General features: G+C 67.8%; 1 protein-coding gene across 1 annotated transcript in view; it reads right to left on the reverse strand.

Annotated features, from left to right (window-relative positions):
- Nucleotides 1-2,541: 2,541 nt before the first annotated feature.
- The window catches only part of TNXB (tenascin XB), a 67,077-nt gene continuing 51,650 nt past the window's right edge, over nt 2,542-17,968 (reverse strand). Inside the window, exons 37-44 of the mRNA XM_086480971.1 lie at nt 17,265-17,558; nt 15,531-15,655; nt 14,589-14,721; nt 13,774-13,925; nt 12,785-12,881; nt 11,336-11,497; nt 7,714-7,877; nt 2,542-2,622 (exon numbers count right to left, since the gene is read on the reverse strand). Coding sequence (XP_086337097.1) covers nt 2,542-2,622; nt 7,714-7,877; nt 11,336-11,497; nt 12,785-12,881; nt 13,774-13,925; nt 14,589-14,721; nt 15,531-15,655; nt 17,265-17,558 — 1,208 coding nt within the window. The remainder of the gene's footprint in view (nt 2,623-7,713; nt 7,878-11,335; nt 11,498-12,784; nt 12,882-13,773; nt 13,926-14,588; nt 14,722-15,530; nt 15,656-17,264; nt 17,559-17,968) is intronic.

Here is a 17,968-nt window from a genome sequence, read left to right on the forward strand (position 1 = left end):
TACCCGGCACTGACCCGCACCCTGCCCCGCACCCCCCCGCCCCCTGCCCGCCCCGACCCGCCACCCGCGCCCCGCACCCTGCCCGCCCCCACCCTGACCGCACCCCGCACCCTGCCCGCACCCTGCCCGGCCCCGCCCTGACCCGCACCCCCCGCACCCTGCCCGCACCCTGCCCGCACCCCTGTCTGCACCCGGCACTGACCCGCACCCTGCCCGGCCCCGCCCTGACCCGCACCCTGACCCGCCCCCTGCCCGCACCCTGCCCGCACCCTGCCGGCACCCCTGTCTGCACCCGGCACTGACCCGCACCCTGCACCCACCCCCGCCCCCCTGCCCGCCCCGACCCGCCACCCGCGCCCCGCACCCTGCCCGCCCCCACCCTGCCCCGCACCCCCCCCGCACCCTGCCCGCACCCTGCCCGGCCCCGCCCTGACCCCCACCCTGACCCGCACCCTGCCCGCTCCCACCCTGACCCGCACCCCCCCCCACCCTGCCCCGCCAACAGCGCCCCCCGCACCCTGCCTGGCCCCGCCTAGACCCGCACCCCCCGCCCCCTGCCCGCACCCCTCGCACCCTGGCGGCCCCCCCCTGACCCGCCCCCTGCCCGCACCCCCCTGCACCCTGCCCGCACCCTGCCAGCACGCCTGTCTGCACCCGGCACTGACCCGCACCCTGCCCGCACCCTGTCCGGCCCGCCACCCGCGCCCCGCACCCTGTCCGGCCCCGCCCTGACCTGCACCCCGCACCCTTCCCGCACCCTCCGCATCCTGCCCGCACCCTGCCTGCACCCCTTTCTGCACCCGGCACTGACCCGCACCCTGCCCGCACCCCCCGCACTCTGCCCGGCCTCGCCCTGACCCCCACCCTGACCCGCACCCCCCACCCTGCCCCGCCAACAGCGCCCCCCGCACCCTGCCTGGCCCCGCCTAGACCCGCACCCCCCGCCCCCTGCCCGCACCCCTCGCACCCTGGCGGCCCCCCCCTGACCCGCCCCCTGCCCGCACCCCCTGCACCCTGCCCGCACCCTGCCAGCATGCCTGTCTGCACCCGGCACTGACCCGCACCCTGCCCGCACCCTGTCCGGCCCCGCCACCCGCGCCCCGCACCCTGTCCGGCCCCGCCCTGACCTGCACCCCGCACCCTTCCCGCACCCTCCGCATCCTGCCCGCACCCTGCCTGCACCCCTTTCTGCACCCGGCACTGACTCGCACCCTGCCCGCACCCCCCGCACTCTGCCCGGCCTCGCCCTGACCCGCAACCTGCCCGCACCCCTATCTGCACCCGGCACTGACCCGCACCCTGCCCGGCCCCGCCCTGACCTGCACCCCGCACCCTGCCCGCACCCTGCCGGCACGCCTGTCTGCACCCGGCACTGACCCGCACCCTGCCCGGCCCCGCCACCCGCGCCCCGCACCCTACACCCTGCCCGCACCCTCTGCACCCTGCCTGCACCCTACCGGCACCCCTGCCCGCCCCCGTCCTGACCCGCACCCCGCACCCTGCCCGCATCCTGCCTGCACCCCTGTCTGCACCCGGCACTGACCCGCACCCTACCCGCACCCCCGCACCCTGCCCGCATCCTGCCTGCACCCCTGTCTGCACCCGGCACCCTGCCTGCGGCCCTGCCCGCCCCCGCCCTGACCCGCCACCCGCGCCCCGCACCCTGCCCAGCCCTGCCCTGCCCCTGCCCGCACCCCTGTCTGCACCCGGCACTGACCCGCACCCTGCCCGCACCCCGCACCCTGCCCGCACCCTGCCCGCACCCCTGTCCGCACCCCTGTCTGCACCGGCACTGACCCGCACCCTGCCCGCACCCCGCACCCTGCCCGCACCCCTGTCCGCACCCCTGTCTGCACCCGGCACTGACCCGCACCCTGCCCGCACCCCGCACCCTGCCCGCACCCTGCCCCTGTCCGCACCCGGCACTGACCCGCACCCTGCCCGCACCCCGCACCCTGCCCGCACCCCTGTCCGCACCCGGCACTGACCCGCACCCTACCCGCACCCTGCCCGCATCCTGCCTGCACCCCTGCCTGCACCCGGCACCCTGCCTGCGGCCCTGCCCACACCCTGCCCGCCCCCGCCCTGACCCGCACCCCGCCGGTACCCCGCACCCCGCCTGGCCCCGCCGTAACCGTGTCCGCACCCTGAACCCCGCACCCTGAATCCCGCACCCTGCCCCTGCCCGCACCCCTGTCTGCACCCTGCTGGTACCCCCGCACCCTGCCCGCCCCCACCCTGAACCCCGCACCCTGCCCGCCCCCACCCTGACCCGCACCCACCCGCGCCCCACACCCCTGCCCGCCCCCACCCTGACCCGCCACCCGCACCCTGCCCACCCCCACCCTGAACCCCGCCCCCCTGTCTGCCCCCCGCCCCCTCCCCACACCCCGCCCCCCGCCCGCACCCCCGGACGCCTGAGTGTCCCCCCTCTCCCTCCCCCCCCCCCCCGCGGACGCGGGGTCCCGGGCCAGGGGCTCCCCGGCAGCTCTTTATTCCCCCAATAAAGCCCCTCCCCCCCCCCCCCGCCCCTCCCCCCCCTCAGTCGCGCCGCGGCCGCAGCTTCATCTCGGTGAAGGGGAGGGAGACGCCGAAGCCTTTCCAGGGGAACCACGTGACGCCCTGGGGGGGGGGGGGGGGGGGGGGGGTCAGGCCCTATAGGGCCCCCCACGGACCCGCCGGAGCCCTATAGACCCCTCCCCAGACCCATAGACCCCTATAGGCACCCTAGAGCCCCCCCCCCCCCCCCTCAGCCCCTATGGGCACCCTATCGCCACCTACAGGCCCCTATAGGCACCCGATCAACCCCTATAGACCCCTGTAGACACCCTATAGACCCCTATTGGCCCCCTGTTGACACCTATAGGCCCCTATAAGCCCCCTATTGGCCCCCTATTGACACCTACAGGCCCCTATAGGCACCCGATCAACCCCTATAGACCCCTGTAGACACCCTATAGACCCCTATTGGCCCCCTGTTGACACCTATAGGCCCCTATAAGCCCCCTATTGGCCCCCTATTGACACCTACAGGCCCCTATAGGCACCCGATCAACACCTATAGACCCCTGTAGACACCCTATAGACCCCTATTGGCCCCCCTGTTGACACCTATAGGCCCCTATAAGCCCCCTATTGGCCCCCTATTGACACCTACAGGCCCCTATAGGCACCCGATCAACACCTATAGACCCCTGTAGACACCCTATAGACCCCTATTGGCCCCCTGTTGACACCTATAGGCCCCTATAAGCCCCCTATTGGCCCCCTATTGACACCTACAGGCACCTATAGGCACCCGATCAACACCTATAGGCACCCTATCAACCCCTATAGATGCCTATTGGCCCCTTATCGGCACCCTATAAGCCCCTATCAGCACCCTATAGACCCCTATTGTCCCCCAATTGACACCTATAGGCCCCTATCAGCACCCTATAAGTCCCTATAGGCATCCTGTCAACCCTTATAGACCCCCCATAAGCCCCTATAGGCACCCTATTGGCCCCCAATCAACACCTATAGGCCCCTATCAGCACCCTATCAACCCCTACAGACCCCTATAGGCACTCTATAGACCCCCATCGGCACCCTATAAGCCCTTATATGCACCGTATCAACACCTATAGGCCCCTCCTGACCCCTACAGGTGCCCTATAAACTCCTCATAGGCCCCTGTTGATCCCTATAGGCACCATGTAGACTCCTATATGCACCCTATAAGCCCCTCTAGAACCCTATAGGCCCCAACTGACCTCTACAGGTACCTTATAGGCCCCTATAAACCCCTATAGATCCCTATAGGGGCCCTAGAGATACCATCCCCTCCCCACCTCAGGCCTTATTGCTCCTATAGGGGCCCAGCCAGAGGGGATCTGGGCCAAGCATCTATAGGGTCTTGGGCCCTATGGACCCTATTGGGTGTGTGGCTGCATAGCCTCCATAGGGCCCCCATAGGGCCCCCATCGGTCCCCAGTGCCCCCCACCATCTCAGGGCCCTCTTGGCACCCCTATGGTCCCCACGGGTACCCACTGCTGTGGGCCAGGCCATGACCCCTATAGACTTCTGTATAGCCCCTATGGACCCCCATATAGCCCCTACAGACTCTCATGTAGCCCTCAGATGCCCTCATATACCCCTACAGGCCCCCCCCATATAGCCCCTATAGTCCCCCTCATATGCCCCTATAGGTCCCCCTGTGGCCCCTATAAACACCTGTGCACCCCTATAGACCTTCCTATGGCCCATACAGACACACCCCCCCCGGCTCATATAGCCCCTAATGCCCCTTATAGACCCCCATACAGCCCCTATAGGTGCCCGTATGCCCCCCACAGGCCCCCTCCGTGGGCCCTTTAGACACCCATATGCCCCCCCACGGCCTTTATAGACCACCCACCCCCCCCCCGTGTCTATAGACCCCCTACGGCCACTTCAGGCCCCTCCTTTGTCCCTATAGAGGCCATTATGGACCCTACAGATCCCCCCCCGGCTCCTATAGCACCACTACGGCCCCTGCAGACCCCAAGATGGCCCCTATAGCCCCCCCCCCGCCCCCCCCCCGACCCCCTTATGTCCCATTTAGGTGCCCTTATGGCCCCTATAGACCCCATCAACCACACATAGGTGCCCTCTGGTTGCTCTCTATGGCCTCCTATAGGTCCCCCTGGGTTCCTATGGTCCCTATAGACCCCATTATGGCCCCTATAGACCCCACTGACCCCAATCTGGCCCCATCACCCCCCCTTCCCCAGTCAAGTCATCCCCCCCCGACCCCCACAGGCCCCACCCAGCCCCCATATGTCCCCCCCTCCAGCCCCCATAGCCCCCCCCCCAGCCTCCATAGCCCTCCCCAAGCTGCCATAGGTGCAACCCCCAGCCCCCATAGGTACACCCCAGCACCCATAGCGCCCCCCCCCCCCCCCCCCCCCAGCCCCCACACATCCCCCTCCAGTACCCACAGGCCCCCCCCGGCCCCCAAAGCCCCCCCCCCCCCCGACCCCATATGTCCCTCCCCAGCCTGCACAGGTGCCCCTCCACCCCCCATAGGTGTGTCCCCCCCAGACCCCATAGGTGCAACCCCCAGCCCCCATAGCCCCCCCCCCAGCCCCCCCCAGCCCCCATAGGTCCCTCCCAGCCCCCATAGCCCCCCCACCCCAGTCCCCATAGGTCCCCCCACAGCTCCCCCCCCACCCCCCATAACCCCCCCCCCGGCTCCCACAGCCCCCCCAGAGCCCCCATAGGTCCCCTCCCCAGCCCCCATAGCCCCCCCCCCCAGCCCCCATAGACCCCCCCTAGACCCCCCCAGCCCCCATAGGTTCCCCCCCCCAGCTCCCCCCCCCACCCCCCATAACCCCTCCCCGGCTCCCTTAGCCCCCCCCCTCCCCAGCCCCCATAGCCCCCCCCAGCCCCCATAGCCCCCCCCCAGCCCCCCCCAGCCCCCATAGGTCCCTCCCCAGCCCCCATAGCCCCCCCACCCCAGTCCCCATAGGTCCCCCCACAGCTCCCCACCCACCCCCCATAACCCCCCCCCGGGCTCCCATAGCCCCCCCAGAGCCCCCATAGGTCCCTCCCCAGCCCCCATAGCCCCCCCCCCCAGCCCCCATAGACCCCCCCCTAGACCCCCCCAGCCCCCATAGGTTCCCCCCCTCAGCTCCCCCCCCCACCCCCCATAACCCCTCCCCGGCTCCCTTAGCCCCCCCCCTCCCCAGCCCCCATAGCCCCCCCCAGCCCCATAGCCCCCCCCCAGCCCCCCCCAGCCCCCATAGGTCCCTCCCCCAGCTCCCCCCCCACCCCCCATAACCCCTCCCCGGCTCCCTTAGCCCCCCCCCTCCCCAGCCCCCAGAGCCCCCCCCAGCCCCCATAGCCCCCCCCCAGCCCCCCCCAGCCCCCATAGGTCCCTCCCCAGCCCCCATAGCCCCCCCACCCCAGTCCCCATAGGTCCCCCCACAGCTCCCCACCCACCCCCCATAACCCCCCCCCCCGGCTCCCATAGCCCCCCCAGAGCCCCCATAGGTCCCTCCCCAGCCCCCATAGCCCCCCCCCCCAGCCCCCATAGACCCCCCCCTAGACCCCCCCAGCCCCCATAGGTTCCCCCCCCCAGCTCCCCCCCCCCACCCCCCATAACCCCTCCCCGGCTCCCTTAGCCCCCCCCCTCCCCAGCCCCCAGAGCCCCCCCCAGCCCCCATAGCCCCCCCCCAGCCCCCCCCAGCCCCCATAGGTCCCTCCCCAGCCCCCATAGCCCCCCCACCCCAGTCCCCATAGGTCCCCCCACAGCTCCCCACCCCCCCCCCCATAACCCCCCCCCCGGCTCCCATAGCCCCCCCAGAGCCCCCATAGGTCCCTCCCCAGCCCCCATAGCCCCCCCCCCCAGCCCCCATAGACCCCCCTAGACCCCCCCAGCCCCCATAGGTTCCCCCCCCAGCTCCCCCCCCCCACCCCCCATAACCCCTCCCCGGCTCCCTTAGCCCCCCCCCTCCCCAGCCCCCATAGCCCCCCCCAGCCCCCATAGCCCCCCCCCCAGCCCCCCCCAGCCCCCATAGGTCCCTCCCCAGCCCCCATAGCCCCCCCACCCCAGTCCCCATAGGTCCCCCCACAGCTCCCCACCCACCCCCCATAACCCCCCCCCCCGGCTCCCATAGCCCCCCCAGAGCCCCCATAGGTCCCTCCCCAGCCCCCATAGCCCCCCCCCCCCAGCCCCCATAGACCCCCCTCTAGACCCCCCCAGCCCCCATAGGTTCCCCCCCCCAGCTCCCCCCCCCACCCCCCATAACCCCTCCCCGGCTCCCTTAGCCCCCCCCCCTCCCCAGCCCCCATAGCCCCCCCCCCAACCCCCCCCCAGCCCCCATAGGTCCCTCCCCAGCCCCCCATAGCCCCCCCACCCCAGTCCCCATAGGTCCCCCCACAGCTCCCCACCCCCCCCCCATAACCCCCCCCCCGGCTCCCATAGCCCCCCCAGAGCCCCCATAGGTCCCTCCCCAGCCCCCATAGCCCCCCCCCCCCAGCCCCCATAGACCCCCCCCTAGACCCCCCCAGCCCCCATAGGTTCCCCCCCCCCAGCTCCCCCCCCCACCCCCCATAACCCCTCCCCGGCTCCCTTAGCCCCCCCCCTCCCCAGCCCCCATAGCCCCCCCCAGCCCCCATAGTCCCCCCACAGCTCCCCACCCACCCCCCATAACCCCCCCCCCGGCTCCCATAGCCCCCCCAGAGCCCCCATAGGTCCCCTCCCCAGCCCCCATAGCCCCCCCCCCAGCCCCCATAGACCCCCCCCTAGACCCCCCCAGCCCCCATAGGTTCCCCCCCCCAGCTCCCCCCCCCACCCCCCATAACCCCTCCCCGGCTCCCTTAGCCCCCCCCCTCCCCAGCCCCCATAGACCCCCCCTAGCCCCCATAGGTCCCTCCCCAGCCCCCATAGCCCCCCCCAGCCCCCATAGCCCCCCCCCAGCCCCCCCCAGCCCCCATAGGTTCCCCCCCCAGCTCCCCCCCCCACCCCCCATAACCCCTCCCCGGCTCCCTTAGCCCCCCCCCCTCCCCAGCCCCCATTAGCCCCCCCCCAGCCCCCATAGCCCCCCCCCCAGCCCCCCCCAGCCCCCCATAGGTGTCCCCCCCCAGCTCCCCACCCCCACCCCCCATAACTCCTCCCCGGCTCCCTTAGCCCCCCCTCCCCCCCCCCAGCCCCCCCATAGGTGCCCCCCCGCCCCCCCCCCAGGTGCCTGGTGGTGGAGGGGGGTCCCGTAGCGGCCGTTGAGGTTCGCGTAGTGGCAGTTGTGGTACCACCAGGCCCCCGCGTAGGCCACGGCGCAGGGGCGGGGGCGGCCGCGGGGGTCCCGGTCCCGCGTGGAGAAGGGGCTGCCGGCGTGGTAGGAGAGGGCGTCCCCTGCGGGACCCCCCCCGTCAGCCCCCCCCCCCCCGGGGAGCCCCATGGCTCAGAGACCCCCAGGAAACCCCCCAAGCAACCCCCCCTGCGGGAGACACACCCCCCCCCCTCAGGGAACCCCCCATGGCCCAGAGACCCCCAGGAACCCCCCTGCCGGAGACACCCCCCCCCCCCAGAGAACCCCCATGGCTCAGAGACCCCCAGGAAACCCCCCAAGGGGGAGCCCCTCAAGCAACCCCCCTGCGGGAGACACACCCCCCCCTCAGAGAACCCCCATGGCCCAGAGACCCCCAGGAACCCCCCTGCCGGAGACACCCCCCCCAGAGAACCCCCATGGCTCAGAGACCCCCAGGAACCCCCCCCAGGGGGAGCCCCCCCAAGCAACCCCCCCTGCGGGACCCCCCAGCAGCCCCCCCCCCCCCCACCGGGGAGCCCCATGGCCCAGAGACCCCCAGGAACGCCCCTGTCGGAGATACCCCCCCCCCCAGGGACCCCCCATGGCTCAAAGACCCCCAGGGGGAGCCCCCCCATCAACCCCCCCTGTGGGACCCCCCGTCAGCCCCCCCCCCCCCATGGCCCAGAGACCCCCAGGAACCCCCCCAGCGTCTGGAGACCCCTCGTTCCCCCCCCCCCCCCCGCCAAGGGAACTCCCCCCAGGGACACCCCCCCCCCCCTTCCAGAAACACCCCCATGGCTCAGAGACCCCCAGGAACCCCCCCCAGGGGGACCCCCCCAAGCAACCCCTCTGCGGGAGACACCACCCCCCCGGGGAGCCCCATGGCCCAGAGACCCCCAGACTACCCCCAGGGTCCAGAGACCCCCAATTTCTCCCATGGGCCCCCCCCGCCCAGGGACACCCCCATTGCCCAAAGACCCCCAAGACCCCCCCCGCCAAGGTCTGGAGACCCCCCAGACACACACACCCCCCCCCCCAGGGACACCCCCCCCCAGGGATGCCCCCCAACAACCCCTCCAACAACCCCCCTCGAATCGCCCAGGGCCAAGGGATCCCCAAGACCACCCCCCACCCCCCCCCATGGACCCCCAAGGACACTCCATGAACACCCCCCCCCCCAGCGACCCCCCCCCCCCATCAGACACCCACGGTCTGGAGACCCTCAAGCCCCCACCCCCCACCCCAGGGACCCCCACCTGGTCCAGAGACTCCCCAGATCCCCCCAGGAACCCCCAAGGACCCCCCAGGGACCCCCAAGACCCCTCCAGAACCCCCAAGACCACTTAGGACCCCCCCCAACCCCCCCCTCAAGCCCCTTTCAGGAACCCTCCCACCATGGGCCAAGAGACCCCCAATATTCCACCCCCAGGACCCCCTTCATGGGCCAAGAGACCCCCAAGACCCCTCAAGGACCCCCAAGAACCCCCCCAAGTCCCCTCCAGGACCCATCAGGACCCCTAAGACCCCCCCCCATGGGCCAAGAGACCCCCAATATTCCCCCCTAGGGCTTCCTTCATGGGCCAAGGGACCCCCAAGACCCCTCCAGAACCCCCCAAGATCCCTCCAGGACCCCCGAGGATGTGCCAAACCCCCTCCAGGACCCAACAGGACCCCCAAGACCCCTGCAGCCCCTCCCCATGGGCCAAGAGACCCCCAATATTCCCCCCTAGGACTTCCTTCATGAGCCAAATGACCCCCCAAGATGCCTCCACGACCCCCCAAGATCCCTCCAGGACCCCCTCAAGGCCACTCAGGACCCCCCTAAGACCCCCTCCAGGACCCCTAAGAGCCCTCCCAGCCCCTCCATGTGCCAAGACGCCCCCAACATTCCCCCCTAGGGCTTCCTTCATGGGCCAAGGGACCCCCAAGACCCCTTCAGGACCCCCAAGACCCCCTCCAGGACCCCCGAGGACACGCCAAGCCCCCTTCAAGACCCACCAGGACCCCTAAGACCCCTCCCAGCCCCTCCGTGCGCCAAGACACCCCCAACATTCCCCTCTAGGGCTTCCTTCATGGGCCAAGGGACCCACCAAGACCCCTTCAGGACCCCCAAGATCCCTCCAGGACCCCCAAGAACCCTCCAGGACCCCCGAGGACACGCCAAGCCCCCTTCAAGACCCATCAGGACCCCTAAGACCCCTCCCAGCCCCTCCATGCACCAAGATACCCCCAATATTCCCCCATTAGGCTTTCTTCATGGGCCAAGGGATCCCCCAAGATGCCTCCACAACCCCCCAAGACCCCTCCAGGACCCCCAAGATCCCTCCAGGACCCCCTCAAGACCACTTAGGACTCCCCAAGACCCCCTCCAGGACCCCTAAGACCCTTCTCAGCCCCTCCATGCGCCAAGACACCCCCAATATTCCCCTCTAGGGCTTCCTTCATGGGCCAAGGGACCCACCAAGACCCCTTCAGGACCCCCAAGATCCCTCCAGGACCCCCAAGAACTCTCCAGGACCCCCTCAAGGCCACTGAGGAACCCCCAAGACCCCCTCCAGGACCCTCGAGGACACGCCAAGCCCCCTTCAAGACCCATCAGGACCCCTAAGACCCTTCTCAGCCCCTCCATGCGCCAAGACACCCCCAACATTCCCCTCTAGGGCTTCCTTCATGGGCCAAGGGACCCACCAAGACCCCTTCAGGACCCCCAAGATCCCTCCAGGACCCCCAAGAACCTTCCAGGACCCCCGAGGACACGCTAAGCCCCCTTCAAGACCCATCAGGACCCCTAAGACCCCTCCCAGCCCCTCCATGCACCAAGATACCCCCAATATTCCCCCATTAGGCTTTCTTCATGGGCCAAGGGATCCCCCAAGATGCCTCCACAACCCCCCAAGACCCCTCCAGGACCCCCAAGATCCCTCCAGGACCCCCTCAAGACCACTTAGGACTCCCCAAGACCCCCTCCAGGACCCCTAAGACCCTTCTCAGCCCCTCCATGCGCCAAGACACCCCCAATATTCCCCTCTAGGGCTTCCTTCATGGGCCAAGGGACCCACCAAGACCCCTTCAGGACCCCCAAGATCCCTCCAGGACCCCCAAGAACTCTCCAGGACCCCCTCAAGGCCACTGAGGAACCCCCAAGACCCCCTCCAGGACCCTCGAGGACACGCCAAGCCCCCTTCAAGACCCATCAGGACCCCTAAGACCCTTCTCAGCCCCTCCATGCGCCAAGACACCCCCAACATTCCCCTCTAGGGCTTCCTTCATGGGCCAAGGGACCCACCAAGACCCCTTCAGGACCCCCAAGATCCCTCCAGGACCCCCAAGAACCTTCCAGGACCCCCGAGGACACGCTAAGCCCCCTTCAAGACCCATCAGGACCCCTAAGACCCCTCCCAGCCCCTCCGTGCGCCAAGACGCCCCCCAATATTCCCCCCCGTTAGGCTTCCTTCATGGGCCAAGGGACCCCCCAAAATGCCTCCACAACCCCCCAAAACCCCTCCAGGATGTCCCGAGGACCCCCAAGACAGCTCCCCCCCCCCCCCTCAACCCCCCGTACCGGCGGTGCCGCTGTAGGCGCCGAGGCGGAGGCGATAATGGTCCTCGGGGCCGGCGACGGCGAAGTCGCGGTAGCGGGCGAAGGCGGCCTCCCGCGGGGTGCGGAGATCCACCCGCAGCTCCGTGGGGGTCCCCGCCGTCAGGGCGTGCAGCGCCTCGTTCCCTGCGCCCCCAACGCCCGTGTCCCACCGCCGCCCAGACGCCTGGGGGTGTGTGTCCCCCCCCCTGGAGCCCACCCGAACTCCTGGGGCGCCCTTAGATGCCTGGGGACCCTCCAAAGACCCCCCCAGATGCCTGGGGACCCTTCCCTGAGCCCACCCAAACTCCTGGGCCCCCCCCCGATGCCTGGGGACCCTCCAAAGACCCCCCCAGATGCCTGGGGACCCTTCCCTGAGCCCACCCAAACTCCTGGGGTTCCCCCCAGAAGCCTGGGGACCCTCCAAAGACCCCCCCAGATGCCTGGGGACCCTTCCCTGAGCCCACCCAAACTCCTGGGCCCCCCCCCGATGCCTGGGGACCCTCCAAAGACCCACCCAGATGCCTGGGGACCCTCCCCTGAGCCCACCCAAACTCCTGGGGTTCCCCCCAGAAGCCTGGGGACCCTCCAAAGACCCACCCACACGCCTGGGTCCCCCCTCCTTGCGCCCACCTGGGTGTCCCCCCCCCACCGTGGACACCTCGGTCCCCTGCTTTGGTCACCCCCCCAGATGCCTGGGGACCCTCCCCTGAGCCCACCCAAACTCCTAGGTCCCCCCCCGATGCCTGGGGACCCCTCAAAGACGCACCCAGACACCTGGGGACCCTTCCCTGAGCCCACCCAAACTCCTGCCCCCCCCCCCAGACACCTGGGGACCCTCCAAAGACCCCCCCAGATGTCTGGGTCCCCTTCCCTGAGCCCACCCAAACTCCTGGGGCCCCCTCAGATGCCTGGGGACCCCCCAAAGACCCACCCAGATGCCTGGGGACCCCTCCCAGATGCCTGGGGACCCTCCAAAGACCCCCGCCAGATGTCTGGGTCCCCTTCCCTGAGCCCACCCAAACTCCTGGGGCCCCCCCAGACGCCTGGGGACCCCCCAAAAGACCCACCCAGATGCCTGGGGACCCCTCCCAGATGCCTGGGGACCCTCCAAAGACCCCCCCAGATGCCTGGGTCCCCTCCCCTGAGCCCACCCATGAGCTTAGGTCCCCCTAAGTGTGTGTCCCCCTGCCCCCAGCCATCTGGGTCCCCCCTTGAATTTCTAGGTCCCCCTAGATGTCCCCCCAACACCCCAGTGTCCCCCTCCCCAAAAAACAACTAGGTCCCCCCAAACTCCTGCGTCCCCCATCCCGAACACCAGGGTCCCCCCAAGTCCTCTCAACACCTGGGTGCCCCAGCCCAAACACCGGGGTCCCCCCGACACTGCGGTCCCCCCAACATTGGGGTGTGTGTCCCCCCCCCCAGGGTCCTCACCCAGCCAGAACTCCCCGGTGACGTTGCCGAAGCCGCGGGCGTAGGCGTCCCACCCCCGCCAGAAATCGGTGCCCCCGTCCTGGCGGCGCTGGAACACCTGGGGAAGGGGGGTCAGGGGGTCCCCAACAACCCCCACCCCCCCCTCTGACCCCCCAGAGCCCCCCATTTTCCCCCACGGCCCCCCCCCGATCCCCCCATTGCTCCCCCATTTCCCCAATACTCCCAAAATGACCCTCCCAGCCCCTTCCAGTTCCCCCCAGTGCCCCTGTTGCCCCCCAAACACCCCATTGCTCCCCCCATAAAATCCCCTATATGAATGCCCCGCCCCTCCCAGTGCCCCCCAATTCCCCACTAGTCCCCCTATCACCCTTAATGCTCCCCAGGACCCACTATTGCCCCACAAGACCACCCATTTCCCCCCAAACTCCCTATTGCTCTGCATTTCCCCCCCATAAAATCCCCTATATGACCCCCCCCGCCCCTCCCAGTACCCCCCAATTTCCCCACTAGTCCCCCTATCACCCCCAATGCCCCCCAGGACCCCCTAGTGCCCCCTAAGACCACCCATTTCCCCCCATATCCCCCCAACAGCCACTCATACACCCCCTCCCCTCCAGACTCTCCCAGTGCGCCCTAGTTCCCCACCAGACCCCCCCAGGACCCCCAGGACCACCCATTCCCCCCCAATACCCCCCATATGACTCACTCATCCCCTCCCAGTGCCTCCCAGTTCCTCCCTAGCCCCCTCAATGCCTCCCAAGACCCCCTATTGCCCCCCAAGACCCCCCTATCCCCCAATACCCCCTGTAGAAGCCCCCCAGCCTCTCCCAGTGGCCTCCCGGTGCCTCCAAGTCCTCCTGTTGCCCTCAAGACCCCCCCCAACGCACCCCAAAAGCCCCATTTCCCCACATAACCCCCCCCCTCCATGGAAGCCACCCAGCCTCTCCCAGCATCCCCCAGTGCTTCCCAGTTCTCCCCAGCTGTCCCACCAGCCAGCCACCACCGTCGGTCTCCATGTCGCAGAAGACACGCAGGGGTCTCCCGGGGTCTCCCCCGAGGAAGATGAGGGTCTCGCGCGAAGGCCCCGGCCCATTCAGCTGCTCCTCGGCGCAGTCTCGGGGGTGTGGGTGGGGGAGGGGAGCTGGTGGGGGAGGGGGGGACCTAAGTGTCCGAGTGTCCCCCCCCACCCAAGGGACCCAGCCCCCCATCCCCCAAGGACCCACATATCTGGGTGCCCCCCACCCAAGGGACCCAGCCCCCCATCCCCCAAGGACCCACATATCTGGGTGCCCCCCACCCAAGGGACCCAGCCCCCCATCCCCCAAGGACCCACACGTCTGGGTGCCCCCCACCCAAGGGACCCAGCCCCCCATCCCCCAAGGACCCACACGTCTGGGTGCCCCCCACCCAAGGGACCCAGCCCCCCATCCCCCAAGGACCCACATATCTGGGTGCCCCCCCCCCAAGAACTCAGACCACTCCCCTCAAGGACCCACATGTCTGGGTGCCCCCCACCCAAAGACCCAGCCTGCCCCCCCCAAGGACCCAGGTGTGTGGGTGCCCCCCACCCAAGAACCCAGGCTCCCCTCCATCAGGGACCCACATATCTGGGTGCCCCCCACCCAAAGACCCAGCAGCCCCCCAAGGACCCAGGTGTATGGGTGTCCCCCACCCAAAAACCCAGCAGCCCCCTCCACGGACCCAAGTGTCTGGGTGCCCCCCACCCAAGGACCCACACGTCTGGGTGACCCCCCCACCCAAGGGCCCAGCACCCCCCACCCAAGGACCCAGGCGTCCAGCTCACGGGTGTCAAAGGTGACCTCCAGGTGGGTGGGGGGGCCATCCCCCCCCCGGCCCCACAGCTCCACCCCATAGCGCCCCGCTGGCTCCAGCCCCCACAGCTGATGGGACGTCGCCTCGGGGGGCAGCTGCACTGTCTGGGGGAAGTATTGGGGTCCTCAGTGGTTATTGGGGTCCCCTTGGTGTTCCTGGGGTCCCCAGGGATGTTATCAAGGTCCCCCAAGAGGATATTGGGGTCCTGGGGGGGGATACTAGGGTCCCCAAGGAGTTACTGGGGTCCTGCAAGGAATATTGGGGGCCCTGGGAGGGTATTGGGGTCCCACAAGGATTATTGGGGTCCCCAAGGAGTTGTTGGGCTCCCCAGGGCCTCATTTAAGTCTTGTGGAGGGGCACTGGAGTGTCCTAAGGGAGTATTGGGGGTCCCACAGGGGGTATTGGGGTGCACAGGGAGATATTTGGGTCCCTGAGGGGTTACTGGTGTCCCCTCAGTGCTCCTGGGGTCTCCAGGGGTGTTACTGGGGTCCCCCAAGGGGATATTGGGGTGCCCTAAGAGAGTATAAGGGGTCCCATGGGGGATATTGGGGTGCATGGGGGATATTGGGGTCCCTGAGGGGTTACTGGGTTCTCCAAGGAGTTACTGGTGTCCCTGGGAGGGTATTGGGGTCCCACAGTGAATATTGGGGTCCCCTGGGTGTTATTTGGGTCCCCAGGGCCTTATTGGACATCCTAGGGAAGTACTGGGGGTATTGGGGTGCAGGGGGAGATATTGGGAGGGTATTGGGGTCCCTGGGAGGGTATTGGGGTCCCACAAAGAATATTGGGGTCCCCAGGGTGGCATCGGGGTCTCCAAGAGCTTAACGGGGTCCTTGGAGGGGTATTGAGGTCCCACAAGGAATATTGGGGTCCCCGGGGGGTTCTGGTGTGCCCTGGGGGGGGGGGACTTTACCTTCTGGGGTCCCCCAGGGGGGCCATAGACCAGGTCGTAGCCGTCACGGGGGGCGCGGGGTGGCGCCCAGTGCAGCCGGGCACTGCGGGGCCACATGGTTCCCACCCAGAGGGTCCCCGGGGCTCCTGCAGGGGAGGGGTGTGGCTGCTGACACCCCAAACTCCCCAAGGACCCGGCCACTGATCTCCCCACCCTATACACCCGCAGGAACCCCACGTTGATCCCCCCCTTCTCTGACCAGCAATTCCACAGAAACCCCCATGGACACACCGCCCGTCCCCCGCTCAGTCATCAACTGTCCAACCACCCAACCATCCACCATCAACCATCCAACTGTCCAACCATCCACCATCCACCATCCAACAGTCCAAACATCCAACCATCCACCATCAACCATCCAAACATTCAACCGTCCAACCATCCGCCATCAACCATCCACCATCCAACTGTTCAACCATCCAACTGTCCAATCATCAACTGTCCAACCAGCCACCATCAACTGTCCAACTATCCAACCACTCAACCATCCACCATCCAACCATCCACCATCAACCATCCAACTGTCCAACCATCCACCATCAACCACCCACCATCAACCACCCACCATCAACCACCCACCATCAACCATCCAATCATCAACCATCCAAACATCCAACCATCCCCTATCAACCATCCAAACATTGAACCATCCAACCATCCGCCATCAACCATCGACCATCCAACTGTTCAACCATCCAACTGTTCAACCATCCAACTGTCCAATCATCAACTGTCCAATCATCAACTGTCCAACCATCAACCGTCCAACCATCCACCATCAACCATCCACCATCAACCATCCACCATCAACCATCCAACCATCTACCATCCAACCATCCACCATCCAACCGTTCAACCATCCAACTGTCCGAGCATCAATCATCCACCCACCCATCTATGCAACCATCCATCCAACCATCCATCCAACCATCCATCCAACCATCCATCCAACCCTCCAACCAACCATCCAAACGCCCACAAAACCACTCACTCACCACCCACCCAACCTCCCAACCATCCAACCAGCCAATCACCATAGATCCACCTTTTCACCCCCTCACCCCACATCCACCCATCTCCTGCAGACCCGTGTTCCCTTCCACCTACCCACACATTCCTCGCCCCATGACCACATCAGTCCACCCAACGATCCATCCATCCTTCCACCCATCCAATCACCCATCCAACCCTCCAGCGTCTGTCCATCCAACCGACCTTCAGTCCCTCCACCCATTCAACCAATCCACCAAACATCCACTCATCGGTCCTCCACACATCCATCAGGCAGCCCCTCCATCCCCCCAGCCTCCACGCTCCCACCCCCTCCATCCATCCCACACGTAGTGCCACGAATTTGTCCCCATTTCCCACAAATCCATGGATCCAGCCAGCCAAGGATCCAGCCAGTCATCCAAACAGCCAAAACATCACAGAAGCAACTTCCTTCCATCCTTCCATCCATTCATTCATCCATCCATCCATCCAAACTTCCAGCCAGCCATCCTTCTAGCCACCCATCCATCCATCCACCCATCCATACTTCCAATTGCACCCACCCATCCCATCATCCACACCCTTGTCAGCACCCAAGAGATGTTGCCCGTTCCCACGTGACCCAAGTGACCCACCACAGCCCTCCCCAACCTTCTGCCACTGCAAACCCGGGGTGCAGAGAGAGCCCAGAGCCCCCCTCACCTGTGACGGCGTCGGTGGAGATGGGGCCCAGGCGCTCCCGACCCCACACCCCGTACAGGTTGAACTTGTAGCGGCGGGACGGCGACAGCCCCGGCACGCTCACCGTGCGCGAGCCACCGTCCACGGGCACCGCCTGGGGCTGCCCCTGGGCGTCCCTGTACTGCACCGTGAAGGAGTCAAAGGTGCCCTCGGGGACGCTCCACTCCAGCTGGACGGAGTCGGGGGTGACATGAGGGGCTGTCAGCTCGCCCAGGCGGGGCTGCGATGGCGGTTCCTCCTTTGGTGGGGCTGGGGCTGAAACAGAGAGGACACAACGCAGGGCAGAAACATCAACCCATCCACCCATCCCTCTGTTCAACAACCAGCCAAACATTCCTCTAGCCACCCATCCATCCATCCGCTCTCTGTCTCACCACCGTCCATCCTCCATTCCTCCATCTTCCTTCTAAGCCTTCCTCCCTCCAGCCACCCATCCTCCTTCCATCCATCCATCCATCCTACTTCCATCCTTCATCCATCCATCATCAATCTGTCCTCCATCCACCACCCATCCATCCATCCTCACTCCCTCATCCCACCATCCCTCCATCTTCTTTCCAACTCTTCCTCCCTCCACCAACCCATCCATCCATCCATCCATCCATCCATCCATCCATCCATCCATCCATCCATCCATCCATCCATCCATCCTCCCTGTGCCTTTT

The sequence above is a fragment of the Leptosomus discolor genome, unplaced genomic scaffold, assembly GCF_034619465.1.
Source record: "Leptosomus discolor isolate bLepDis1 unplaced genomic scaffold, bLepDis1.hap2 HAP2_SCAFFOLD_133, whole genome shotgun sequence".
Lineage (NCBI taxonomy): Eukaryota > Metazoa > Chordata > Aves > Leptosomiformes > Leptosomidae > Leptosomus > Leptosomus discolor.